General features: G+C 34.0%; 1 protein-coding gene across 7 annotated transcripts in view; it reads right to left on the bottom strand.

The window, feature by feature from the left end:
- NBEA (neurobeachin) overlaps window positions 1–13,008 on the bottom strand; it is a 449,426-nt gene that overhangs the window by 76,632 nt on the left and 359,786 nt on the right. For all 7 annotated transcript variants that reach the window (XM_072361559.1, XM_072361556.1, XM_072361557.1 and 4 more), the window contains one exon: window positions 9,380–9,492. In XM_072361559.1, the coding sequence (XP_072217660.1) occupies window positions 9,380–9,492 (113 nt within the window). The remainder of the gene's footprint in view (window positions 1–9,379; window positions 9,493–13,008) is intronic.

Genomic DNA, 13,008 nt, shown 5'->3' on the forward strand with positions numbered 1-13,008 from the left:
TTCTGCAACCAAACTCATTCCATGCTGTAGTAATCCTTTCAGCTTGCTGTAATTTTATAATTGTATTTCAAAGGTTTTGTGTACTAAAATTGTTAGGACTTAATTTATTTAAAATGGCAAATGTAAATGTTCAGTATCTGCAAACTTTCAAAAAGTTGTTTCCCAATTAATTCTGTAACATTACTCTGGAAATAGACTTCTAAAACTGCATTTAAAATGCATTGAGGCCAAACTAATATTTCTGTTGCTGTCATTCATCATAATCACACAGCTAATGAAAACTGACTTTTGCTCACACAGGATACTTTGTAATGCACAGTTCATGATGAAAAGATTTCATGCAGACCTGCTGATGGTGTCTGGTGATCCTAAGCAGAAATACATAAAATCCATGCATAGTCCTGCAAGATTGGAGTCCTGCAAAGTTTTACTAAGAGAAATGAACAAGCTTTTTCTTAAAAAAAAAAAAAAAAAGAAAAAAAAAAAGAAAAAAAAAAAGACAAAAGTATCACTTTATACAGATGAGATATTACTAAATGTGTACTGACTACTACCTATCTGCAAAGAACCATCATATTTTAATCAATTTTAATCAATTTAATATTTTAATCAATCATACAGAGTTTAATACTTAGAGGAGAACACATTTCCACCCTAAAGAACTTCCTGCAATTTTTAATAACTACTTGACTTGAATTTCTCAATTATGCAGTTCAAATTTCTACCATCAATTCTTGTTATTAAGGGAATTACAACCTGAAAATAAACATTTTGATCTTTTTCAAAATGCTAACAAGTATTCTTGCATTTCACTCCAAAGCACAGTTCTTCTCAGTTAAAATCTAAGAAAAGAATTATCAGTACACGGTCAAATCAGTGTTTCACTGTGCTACGTATGTAACTGAACACTTCTAAGTATACAGATATGTTATTCCTTCTGTGCTGCAATGTTTTTTGAGATGGCCATTAAAAAGACTGACATAAAACTGTTTTTTAATTTTAAATACTATAGCTTGTTTTTAAATAGTGCTTGATGAAAAGTTACGTTTAAAAGCACAGTGGTTTTGTAATTTTTCACATGAAGCACTCTTGAGGCTTAATACTTTGCTGTGTCATGGAGATGTTAATAGCTTTCTCATAAGTGTAAAATGTATAAGTAATCCCTAAGGATCAGTGTTATCTGATGTAGATTGCACTGCAAGACCTCACAAAACATTCTTGAACAAGAAGTACGAGCAATTCCCTAACACTTTCCAGGCTTGCTTCCTAACTATTGGAAAAAGAATAAAATAAATATTTGTGTTTTTGTTATTTTGATTACACATCCTACCACTTTCAGGAAACATGCTTGCATTACTGCAGCACATAAGTTGCCAATACATTAAAATCATTTCCCAATGACTTCCTTGTAAGAATAACTTATTAAAACACATTCTTTTCCTATTGGATTGGCAAATTTTGCGGATATATGTGCAGATCACTAAATTATCTGATGGTTCTGGGTTGGTCTGTGGACTGGATGGTACCTGCCAGTACCACACTGAGGACACTCTACATCCATGTCTCTACCAGGACAGATTCCAGTCCCCAGCTGAAAATTTCCAAAGCTAAGGCAGTAATTCACACCAGTGTCTGTTTACAGCAAATGTTCACCCCCTCTGAGAAGGATATACAAAACAGCAGATGAATCTGTGAGATTGCACTTTGTAATGGAAAAACTCCCTGAGAATATTTATTTCCTCCACAGTGAAGGTGTATCCTGCCCTGTGCTACAATGAATTCTGAAGCTATGAACAAGAGAGGCATGATCTGTCATAATGTCATTGTACTCATGTGCTTGAAAGCACTATAAGGAAGTTGCATGGTGACTATGGCAAGGTAGAAACCAAAACTCCTCGTACATCAGTATATATTTGAGGATGATCAGATGTCTATCATCAAATCATTTTTTTTTCATTGTAAAATGTTTACAGTGGTTAGAAGATTTGTAAAACAGAAATGATGCTCCAAATCAGTTACAAAAAGTTTTATTTTTTTACTACCAAAATATTGTTTTTAATGGGAATTTAGCCTATGGATTTAAGTAACTTGTATTTATATCTGCATGTACATATATATATATGTGAAGTTGTATTTGGAAAAGGTATTTTCTCTCAAGACCTTGACAATTCTTTCCTAAAGACACATAAAACACTAATGTAAATAAATCATCGTGTTTTCAAGGCTCTTGAGAGAGAAGTGTTATTTCAATTTGGAAGATAAAAGATAGGTTATAAGATTGTGCATTCCCACTTTATGTAAAGTATGCCTGCACAAGTAGCTAAAATAATCTACTTTCAGAAGACATATGTTCAACTTATTAAATGATAAACCTAAAAAGCTGTATTCTGAAGATTACCTTCATCCTCATAAAAATTCTTTTCAGAGTCAGAATCCATTTTTCTTTCAATTACTTTAGGATTCATTTGCAGGAAAATGCTGAAATGCACAAAATGTTGAATAACGTGGACATCATGAGAGCCATCCAGCTTTTTTCATTGATGGAAATTTTCATACTAAAACCTTCCTGAAGGATGTTTTGTGGGAAGTAACATTTCCTAGCTTAGATAGAGAAAGGGAAGGAAGGAGGGAAGGAGGGAAGGAGGGAAGGAGGGAAGGAGGGAAGGAGGGAAGGAGGGAAGGAGGGAAGGAGGGAAGGAGGGAAGGAAGGAAGGAAGGAAGGAAGGAAGGAAGGAAGGAAGGAAGGAAGGAAGGAAGGAAGGAAGGAAGGAAGGAAGGAAGGAAGGAAGGAAGGAAGGAAGGAAGGAAGGAAGGAAGGAAGGAAGGAAGGAAGGAAGGAAGGAAGGAAGGAAGGAAGGAAGGAAGGAAGGAAGGAAGGAAGGAAGGAAGGAAGGAAGGAAGGAAGGAAGGAAGGAAGGAAGGAAGGAAAAAAGAAAGCAGGGGAGATTGGATCCAGCTAGAAAGTCCAACATTGACTTCTTTGGAGACACGTGTTTGGATGAAGAAGTGATCTGGATGGTAGACTGGGATTCAGGATATATTGGTTAATTTTGCCATTCCACAAAATTTCTAGTGCGCCTGGGTAAACTGCCTAGGTATGACTACAGCTTGCAATACAGAGATTTACAAGTCTCAGCTTGCTCTAGAGCAGCTAGCATGCAAACACAGACACGTTAATGCAGAGATGGCAGAAGTAATGCAGCTGTGTCAATGCAGCACTGCCAAGAGAAGAGAGCTGAGAGTTGCACCATGGTCATGCAACTTCTGATTCAGAATTATATCAGTTCTGCCAGTCCTGTCTCAAACAAATACGGGGAACAGCTGATGCCTCTCTTTGTCCTATCTTTGGAGACATGCTGTATGAGCTGCTTCACACAATAATGGAATCACTTTAATATCTCCTGATATAGGAAATCATACACACTGAAAATGCAGTAAAAGTGATCATATCTCTCATTTTACTCTATCATTAAACTTGCTGCCTAACTACAATTTGTGTTCATCCAATGAATGTACACCTTCTGCAAGAGGGAACTTCCATAAATAAAATAGCAAGCACGGAGCAAATTCAAAGTCTACCACCAGTTTCTTTAGTGGTTTTTCTTCAACAAAGAATAAACTATCTTTACTCTGATAAGGTATATGCACTGCTAGATGGTAACTTCTACATAAAAGTAGTCAATCACATTTTCTTATTGTATGGATGAGACATTTCTGATTTTATTCTTATAAAGAATATACATATGGAGTTTTTCATAGCTGTTCAGTGCTGGTGCCGTTCTTGACCCAGAAAGTCAACTAACACTGTTTTAATCTGATACTGTAGCAATTAAATGCTGGTAAACTCTATATATGGAATGATCCCTCCATCTTTATATAATCTTTATATAATTTTATTTCCATTTCATTGAGATGCCTTTACTGTGCAAACTGGTTAAAATGGCCTGCACAAAACAGTATAAAGACAAAGGTTAATCCATATACTGACTTTCAGTATTTTAAAGATAAGACTAGAATGGTAGTTAAATTTGAGTGAAATAAATTGTTCTGAACCTTAAAGAAAAAGTTCTTTCTCTAAACTCTTGCAAAATGTTTTTTCCAAACATGTCATTTACCTTTTTTTTTATTATTATTTTTAATTAATAATAAAATTTATGTGCAAAGGCTTATACCAGATAATATAATTTCTCTTTAAAAGCTTATTATATTATCTTTTATTATACATTCTTTTTTATAACCAAGCAAAACTTCACCCTCTATTCAGGGTCTATTTGGTCACTTCACTTCTGATATACCAAAGGTTGCTTTTTATTTCATGCTTCTTTTCCCATTTAAACATAAAGTAAGTATTTACTTTAACATTAAAAAAACACACTTCATGTCATTCTTTTTTTTTTTTTTTTTTTTTTTTTTTTTATCTGGTTAATCTCTTTAGACATCTGGCCTTTGAACCAGTGTATTGTCAATACATCTAGTGTTTATATCCACTGGACATGTTATGCTAGCTCATGTAATATTTACTGTTTTGCCAGCTATCTTTATAGAACTACATTCTCTCATGAGAGCAGAACTGAATGCAGCATTCTATTTATCTGGCCACTGAAATATGCTGCTTATCTTGACTCCAATTCATACAGCAGCTACTCTATCTGTTTATCTCTTTTTCTCATTCAGTGCACAAAACTGTAGCTGGGTACAAAAGGAAATTTGAGTTTGGGTTTATTTTGTTTTAACTGAATACAGAGAGTCTTTTCTGGCAGTTCGCTTTTCTATTAAATAGCAACAACAAACATCAACCTTTAAGTAGGGCATCTCAGTAGGGTACTTTAAAATTTATAATAAATTTGAATTTTATCCAAATTTAAAAACAGTTTTTCTTTGGCAAATCTTAAAACTATCAACTGACATAAGATCTTCTAGCATTTTCAAAGTATGAGAATTTTACCTGGTAAATTAACTTTCTATTTAAGAAAAAGAATGTGTAGTTATGTGGCGTAACCCAAATGAGAAACAAAATACTTTTTGTGTTGATGATTGAGTTGCACATGGTAAAGAGGGAAGTTTTAGTTGCAGAAACTGATTTAATATTTCCAGTGAGAGTGGCTCTTGATATCCTTAAACTCCATCCCATAGCATACATGTTTTAGGAAGTATTAAGTGTGGTTTGCCCTGAAATATTCACACCTCGATGCGTTCATTTGCATTATTACATTTAGAGGCCTTGGGGCTTTATCACTTCCTTTTCTTGAAATGGCACGGTAATAAGAAAAAGTGGTTATGCTTATCACCACCCGTCAGTCAAACACCTTCTATATTAACAAAATAAAAATTTTCCACTCAATGAATGGGCATGTGATATCTCGTTCCCGTCAATACTAGTATTACTTTGCCTGGTGAAGAAATCATTTTATTTAACCGGATGTATGACTAGAAGTAAATGAGGAGAAATTCCCATTTACAGTTTAATGAGCAGGGACAATACAGCATGTCAAACTCATGCATTCAGTATAATTTAAGAGTAAAAGTCATGCAATTTTGTGCAAACAATGTCACATCTTAAGTACTTTGCTTGAAAATCATAAGCAAAAAAATTCAAGATACAGTAGGGGCTGCATATGCATTTTGCGTACAGATGTTTACTACTACAGCTATTTTTCCAAAAGAGATCTCAATAAAGACGAAAATAAGCAGATCATGGGGTTGTTTGATAGTAAAAAGATAATCTATGTATCTATGACAGCCTCTTTCATTAGCTTTTCATCCTGTCAAACAATAAATATAACCTTTAACCTTGTATATGTAATGAATAAAACTTGAGCCCATGCTGTCTAATCAAATGAGAAGTCCAATATATCCTACAGCTACGTCACCTTCAATGCTCATGTGCCCTATTTTTTCAATCTCAAATTTTATGTAAAATAAGAAAAAAAGAAAAGGAAAAAAAAAAAAACAAAAACCTCTTGATAAGGGAATTTCCGCACACTTCAAAGAAAAAGAATATTGGTATTTTTAGACTATTGTTTAAATATACTTAAATATAATTGCTACGAGAGAAAGATAACATTCAATTGCAAATGTTCCTCAGTAAGGAATGCTGTATAAAGACAGAATAAAATGTAATAGAAGGAATGGACGAGTTATATGCTCAAAACGACTTTGCTGAAATGTAAATATTTCAATATGAGTTAAAAGCAAAAGGCATATGTTTTATTCTGTCACTGACATCATAGGCAAACCAAACACATCTAATTTCATTTCCATGAAACATATGAATTACATTTATAGTTTATATTCACTTAGCATCTGGTGGTGTGTAATATCTTATATAGGAAGACTAGTAATCTGAGGTTAAAATATTTCAAAAGACTTATATTCTGTTATCACAAATATCACTGGAGCTCTGTACGAACGTTGTGTGATAGTAGACAAGTGAGTAATTTTAAAATGTTAGATTTTGTATCTATAGTTAACTATGAAAGATGTTTTAAACCAACAAAGCACAAAGCAGAACATGATAGAATGAAATCACTTTAAATTTCACTGCTCTGGAGTGCTTTTACCATGCATGTAGTAGTGCTGGAATTCTTTTAGCTTCAAAAGATTGTTTGAGGCATATTAATTGCTGAATATTAAGGACAGAGGCTTTTTGAAACCCAAGAAGGGCAAACGTGTGGGAAGACAGAAGGTCAGGAACTGACAAAGGAGATTTTCTCCATCAGCAGCTTAGCTGGAGGTTCCAAGCTGCCATCAGATCTGCAGGAAAGCACTGCAGGGTAAAATGTGACACAAGGAACTAGCTCCTGTGAAAAATACACTGTGTGTACCTGCTCCAGAGGTCTGACTGAAGCCTGGTGGCACAGTTAGTTTCAATAATGCAAATAGTAAATCGTTGGCTCCGGTTTTTAAGCACTAGGCTGCTCCAGCTTCACCTCCCAATTGAGGAAAGAAGGGGCTTACTTACAGATATTGGACAAGAATGAAAATTAAAACAGAATTGCAAAGGAAATACTTCAAGTTGGATCTGATTTTTAAGATTTCTACTGATAGCACATGAATTGAAACAGGATGCAAGTAACACATAACAGCTGAAGTGCACAGAAGTACTGCATTTCATACTAACTGGACACTGCCTTTACAGAAAGTCATTAATCTATATTTCCTTTTAAAACCATTGTGAAATAAAACCTAAGGAACTACTATCAGATGTTATTGTAATAAACACTGGAAAAAAATGACAATTACACCCCTTTCATCCTGAGGGCTACCAAAACACTTTACAGATTGCACATGTGTTTTCTCAGACATCCATGGAATAAATGCAGCCCAGATCTTGCCTGAAAGGAGAGACCACTCTGCTTAACCACTTCTCTGTAGAATTGTTCTGAGTGGCCAGAACCAGGCTTTTCCAGAAGAAACCACCAGTAGTTTTCTAATAAGAGGATGCAGTTATTAAACTGCATAAGAAACGTTCCTTGTGCAAAGTACCACTGAACACACTGCATGGATTCTGAAATAAACTAATAAATGGGGATTTGATTTCACATTTCTTTTTAAAGGAGAGCATTACCAGGATTGTGATGATACTTAATAAACTGTACAAGCACTAATTCCATAATGAGTCTTTACTAACTCATGAGGAAAACGTATCTACTCAGCTATCACCATGCTTCCTGTTGCAATTAAATACTTTAATAGGCTGCCATAAAAATTTGGATTCAACCAAAACTGAGTAGCTAATGAAGGACTCATGAGACACAGTCTAATCTTGCTGCACTCACCACACACACTGCTATTCATACTAGAAAGAAGTGAATTAGAAGGATTTTGAAAAGTGTAAGGGTCTTAATGAAAGGTTTATCATGATTAATAACTCTTAAACAGAAATATTTTTATGCACGCTAGTAAATGAGCTCATGCAAGATTCTTGCTTATCTCTACTCATGTTTGTAGATTTCCCTTTATTGTCCCTGTTATACATTACAGTGACATTTTATAAGTGAAAAACACATTTGTGAAGCATACCTATAATATTGTGAAACAGCCAAAGTTCTTAAAACACAAGCAGTGTCTCAACCAACTTGTCTACATGTGAGGCAAATTGCTAATGTAGTTTGAATTCTATTTCTTAAATAACAATAATTAAAAATAAATAAGTAAATAACAAAGCAAACTTGTTTATTTACCCAAGAGAAAGGGGAGAGGAAACTCAATATGCCTCTACTTGTTATTTTGAAATATAGAACTACTCATGTTACTATGAAATCTCACAAAAGCAGGCTTTAAGGAAAAGATACAAACCACACCTACAGGCACTGTAAGAACAGCAGGGATGCAAGTCTACAGGATAAGCAGGATGGGATCTATCTACACAAGATTTTTGCAGGAAAAGTAAAGGAAAGCAGACTTAAAGGCAGGAACACCAAAAGCTCTCATCCCTAACAGAAGCAGATAATGTAGGGAGTGCAGAATATGCCCTTGAGGGTCATTTTATTCTCTCCAGCCTCATTCCTAAAGCCAGAAAGTGATGGCTTTCTGCAGTTTTGAGCCTTACTCAAAGTGCATGAGCAACTTCTGTGTCCTGACAGATGTGAGAAATCTGGGATGCAAGAAAGTTGTCATGCCTATACAACAGATACCTCATGTTGGGGATGTTGCAAAGCCCTTCCTGATAAAAAAGTATGGGCACTACATTGGCTGATATGAACCAAGATTACCCAAATCTCAGTTCTAAACCATTTCCTGTTCTTCTTCCAGAAGACCATAAATATAGCCTCTCTAGGTCATTCTGCCATACTTGGTCAGGAGAAGTTCTCATCAGCCTGGTGGCACAAGTTGGGTACCAGACCTGGATAGATAGACCACAGTCTGGCAATATTAGGAAAATACATAATAAGAATTGCATTATTATAAGGAACTAACTGTCCAAGTTTTGTTGGAGGACAAAAAAACTACAAACCCACAAATAATAACAGGAACCAGATAGTCCATATTCTAAAACACGTAAGTACTTGTCTAATGAATAATTGTTAAATAAGTGCTGCTACTATAGCCTAACCCCTGCAACAATGTGAAAAATTAGTTCAAATTTTTTATTTCCACTGGATCGGTTTTCATGAAGTGAGGGAGATAATTAGTGGGATCCAGTGGCCTAATGCACTCAGGAACTGGAAGTCAAAAGGCACTGAGGAGTTAAAGGTATGGAACTGGATCAGTCAGGGTCATGTAATAGAGACTCAATATAAAATGATTCTAAAATATAACTCTAATTCAAACTTTTTGACTTTAATATAAAAATCTACTTATTAAACAGAATTTAAATAATAAAACAAAATTTCTTGCTAGAAAGGATGGCTAAGAGTCTGTTGGAGTTGAATCATACCTTTGAAAGATCCCTGAAGTTGCCTGGAAGGGTCAGGTCTAACTCTTCAGATTCATAGTTTGTTAAGACCCACGGAAACACAGGGTACTGGTTCAGATCATTGTACGTTCGACCTATTAAGAAAGGAAATTTTTTAAGAATTAGGTAATTGTATCAATTTTTACAGTTGAAAAACAATCCAGTAGTTACATTCATTGCATGTTCCTGATTTATCCCACTTGATAGAAACAGGTATAAATCTACCAGACTAAAGTAGTTGTTTAGACACACTTGAATCCAAAGTCCTGAAGTACATTATTCTGTTATTCTCCACAGTGCTTTTCCACTGAAGAATGGGTGAGAACCGACTGTAATTGAAGAAACAAAGGTGGAAAAATACACATTTACTTTAGCACAATTTCCTAATCACTATTTCCTAATCACTTTGAAAAATAAAAACAAATAACATTTTACTGTTTTCAAAAATGGAGCTGACTGCCCCAGGCCACTTTCTCCAAACATAATGAAAGAAACATTACTGAGATCCCTGAAGCCCAAATACACAAAAGTCATCTCCAGATAGTTTCAAAAGAATAAATGGAAAGAACCAAAACTTATGAGTCCATCACCAGGAAAAGTGTGATTGGAAGAGGTTGTTACTCTTCTGCCAACTGCTATTTTTAGTGTCTAACATTTCACTGATAAGACAAATAAAGTTGCTCACTACAGAACCATCAACCATATTGATTTGTTGGAAAACACACAATATGCAACATGAATATTAAAAAACAAAATCAAGTAATAAATATACGTGTGTGCATTTATATAATATAATTAGCAGACTGAAATAACCCAGGTTAACAATTCCCAGTCCTGCAGCAGATTTACAGCCCTGTCTCACTAACTGCTTCCTTCCAGATTCTGGACAGATTCCTGGGGTAAAAAACCTGGCACAGAAAAACACAGACTTCCTTGTTCAGTGTAGTATTTGCAGTTCTATACAAAAATCAGCTCTGCGTTAATGAAATATGAAACTTATACTGCTCTACAAACACCTTATTTTTTCAATAGAGGTTGATGAACATGAAGTCTGTTTCTATTTTGTATATAGTCTTGCTGGAAAAGGAAAAAGTGTGCATTGTTAACAATTATGCACTGTTTGTGTATTCTGAAATAGTGCATGTCCACAAAAATATATTAAAAAAAAAAAAAAAAAAAAAAAAAAGTAATTTAAGTGCAAATACTACTTCACTTAAAAATCCAGTCTCAGCACTACATACAACATAGAAATGAACATGGATGGGAGCAAAGATACTTCTATAATATCAATGGTGAATGAATGCAAAACCATTGTTGGACTGAATGAATTGTTACTATCAATTAAATCAGAAAATAAAGCAGAATTTATCTGTGTGAAGGAAGAAAAGGAAAGGTGGTATCTGGTAGAATACTAGTCTTTTGCTTGTTTATTTTCTCATAAATCTTTAAGTAAGCTAAGTCCATCTCCTTTTCTGTGTCTTTTAAATCAGAGTATTATTTTCAGCTTTAGAAAGGGATTAATGACACACAATTTATACATCTTCTTGACATCATCACAAGGTTCTATACAATATGGCCTCTATATAAGTATATTCTTGTACAACAAATGTTTTTCTCTCCATCGGAATCTCCAGTTAAGTTAACAGAAGAGTTTTTAAAAGTTTCAGCAAGAGAAAATAAGAACAAGTCCACATCATGTTTGGGATATAAGGAAATAATTTTAACTACTGTATACTTTTATCTCACCTATAATTCAGTGACATGTTTGCCTTACGTGAATCGTTTATGTTTATTTAGACAGCAAACTAAAAGAAATTTGAGATCAGGGAAAAGAATGACAGAGCACAGTCTAACAAATACAAGCAAAAAATGATGATTCTTTGGAATCAAAAGCTTTTGTGGTAACTAAAACAGATCTTGAAAATGCTTTGCAAAAAGATTTGTAAAGGTGAGAACATTCTTTTGCAAAATCCTTAAGAGAAAATTTAGGATTATTCAGAATCATACATTTCTATACTGATATTTTCCATAATGAGAGCTCTTTTAATTTCAGTATTTATTTCATTCACTTCATTTCAATTTAAATATTCCATCAATTAGATTTTGGCTTCCTGTTCCAATTTCACATGGGAAAATCACAGATAAGTAAGTGCATAGTGCAAGAAAAAAACAATCCCAACCCTAGCTGCCATACACGAGTTCTCCTTTGGTATGCAGTTCTGACAGGATACTTAAAGTACGGTCACATGAGAAAATTATCATGTGGAATTAACTCCACATTAGCAGCAACTTGTGTGTTTTTTTTTAAAAAAAATCTCACACTGAGAAATAATTTGAAGAAGATTATCTTGCAGTTTGGACAGGATAAGCTACATACTACATAGCACTTCCGACTGAGTGTTTGAGAATGTCACCATAGTCTAAATAAAATATTTACTTCCCTCCTCCTTCAGAATTTATAAATCATATGAAGAGATTAACTACTGAGAAAAACCATTAAGATTTTTAGTAAAAAAGTTTGTCATTTGTCTTCATTCAACAATTTTCTTTTTAATATCAACAAATAACAGCAATTCCAGAAGATGAACCCTAGTTTCAATTGTGAAAGGAGACCAAATGCACATGACGAGGTAGGACCACACATCTGTGCTTATCAGAGGGGGGACAGTGATCTAGGATTGTAATGGAATTACAAATCCCTAATTCTAAACATGCATAAATATTAGTGATTTAACTTTATTAGGAATGTTTTCTTGATAATTTCTGACTTTTTAATGCTCATTTTCAGAGTAAAAAGTCAGCAGATTGATATATTCAGCCATCTCTTAATTGCATGATGCTTGCAGCAAAAATCTTTATTTCCTTTAGCTAAATAAATATAAAATGTAAACCTGTACTACTATTGGTAGTCACTATACCTTTTTAGAAGCTTCAGATTTCTTACCAAGTAGGCTTACAGAGATTAATATTAAAGGCTGAATATTAAATATTGCAAGCCTCTGACACTAATCTACTTGAACAATAAAACTGAGGCATAGTAAATGAGTTCTCAGAATAACTGGATATGTTTCTTCATTAAAAAAACTTTTTAATTAAACCATCCAATTTAACGTTTTTATATGGCACTTTAGTTTTGAAGGTAAAGTGAGCTAGAGACAGCTGACAAAGAAATTAGAACTGCAATTCCTTGGTGAAAATGTTAATGACAGCAAAATATTGTTTAATTAGATGATTGCAGCATCTGGATTAACACTCTTTAAGAGCGATGTTCCTGTGCTTGTCTGCTTCTTCACACTTTACAGACATTTTGTCATCTCTAGGTCATTAGGAAAGAATTTTTAATGATTTTTCTAGAAGCAAGTAGTTCGAGTTACATCTAATTAGATGACAATAATAAGCCCAACACATGCAGTAGCTAAATATATACATAATTAACCAGTGAGGGCTTGTACATCACAGAGTAAAAAAGTGGAAAATGCTAAACAGGCAAAAAGAAGGAAAAATAAAAAAATAAAAAATGGAGGGAGAAGAAGTTCATCTGAATTTATTACCTGACTGAAGATGTCATATTTTTCCACAAACCTTAAAAAATAATGTTTTCCACTATAAGA

Source organism: Excalfactoria chinensis, chromosome 1 (assembly GCF_039878825.1).
Source record: "Excalfactoria chinensis isolate bCotChi1 chromosome 1, bCotChi1.hap2, whole genome shotgun sequence".
Classification (NCBI taxonomy): Eukaryota; Metazoa; Chordata; class Aves; order Galliformes; family Phasianidae; genus Excalfactoria; species Excalfactoria chinensis.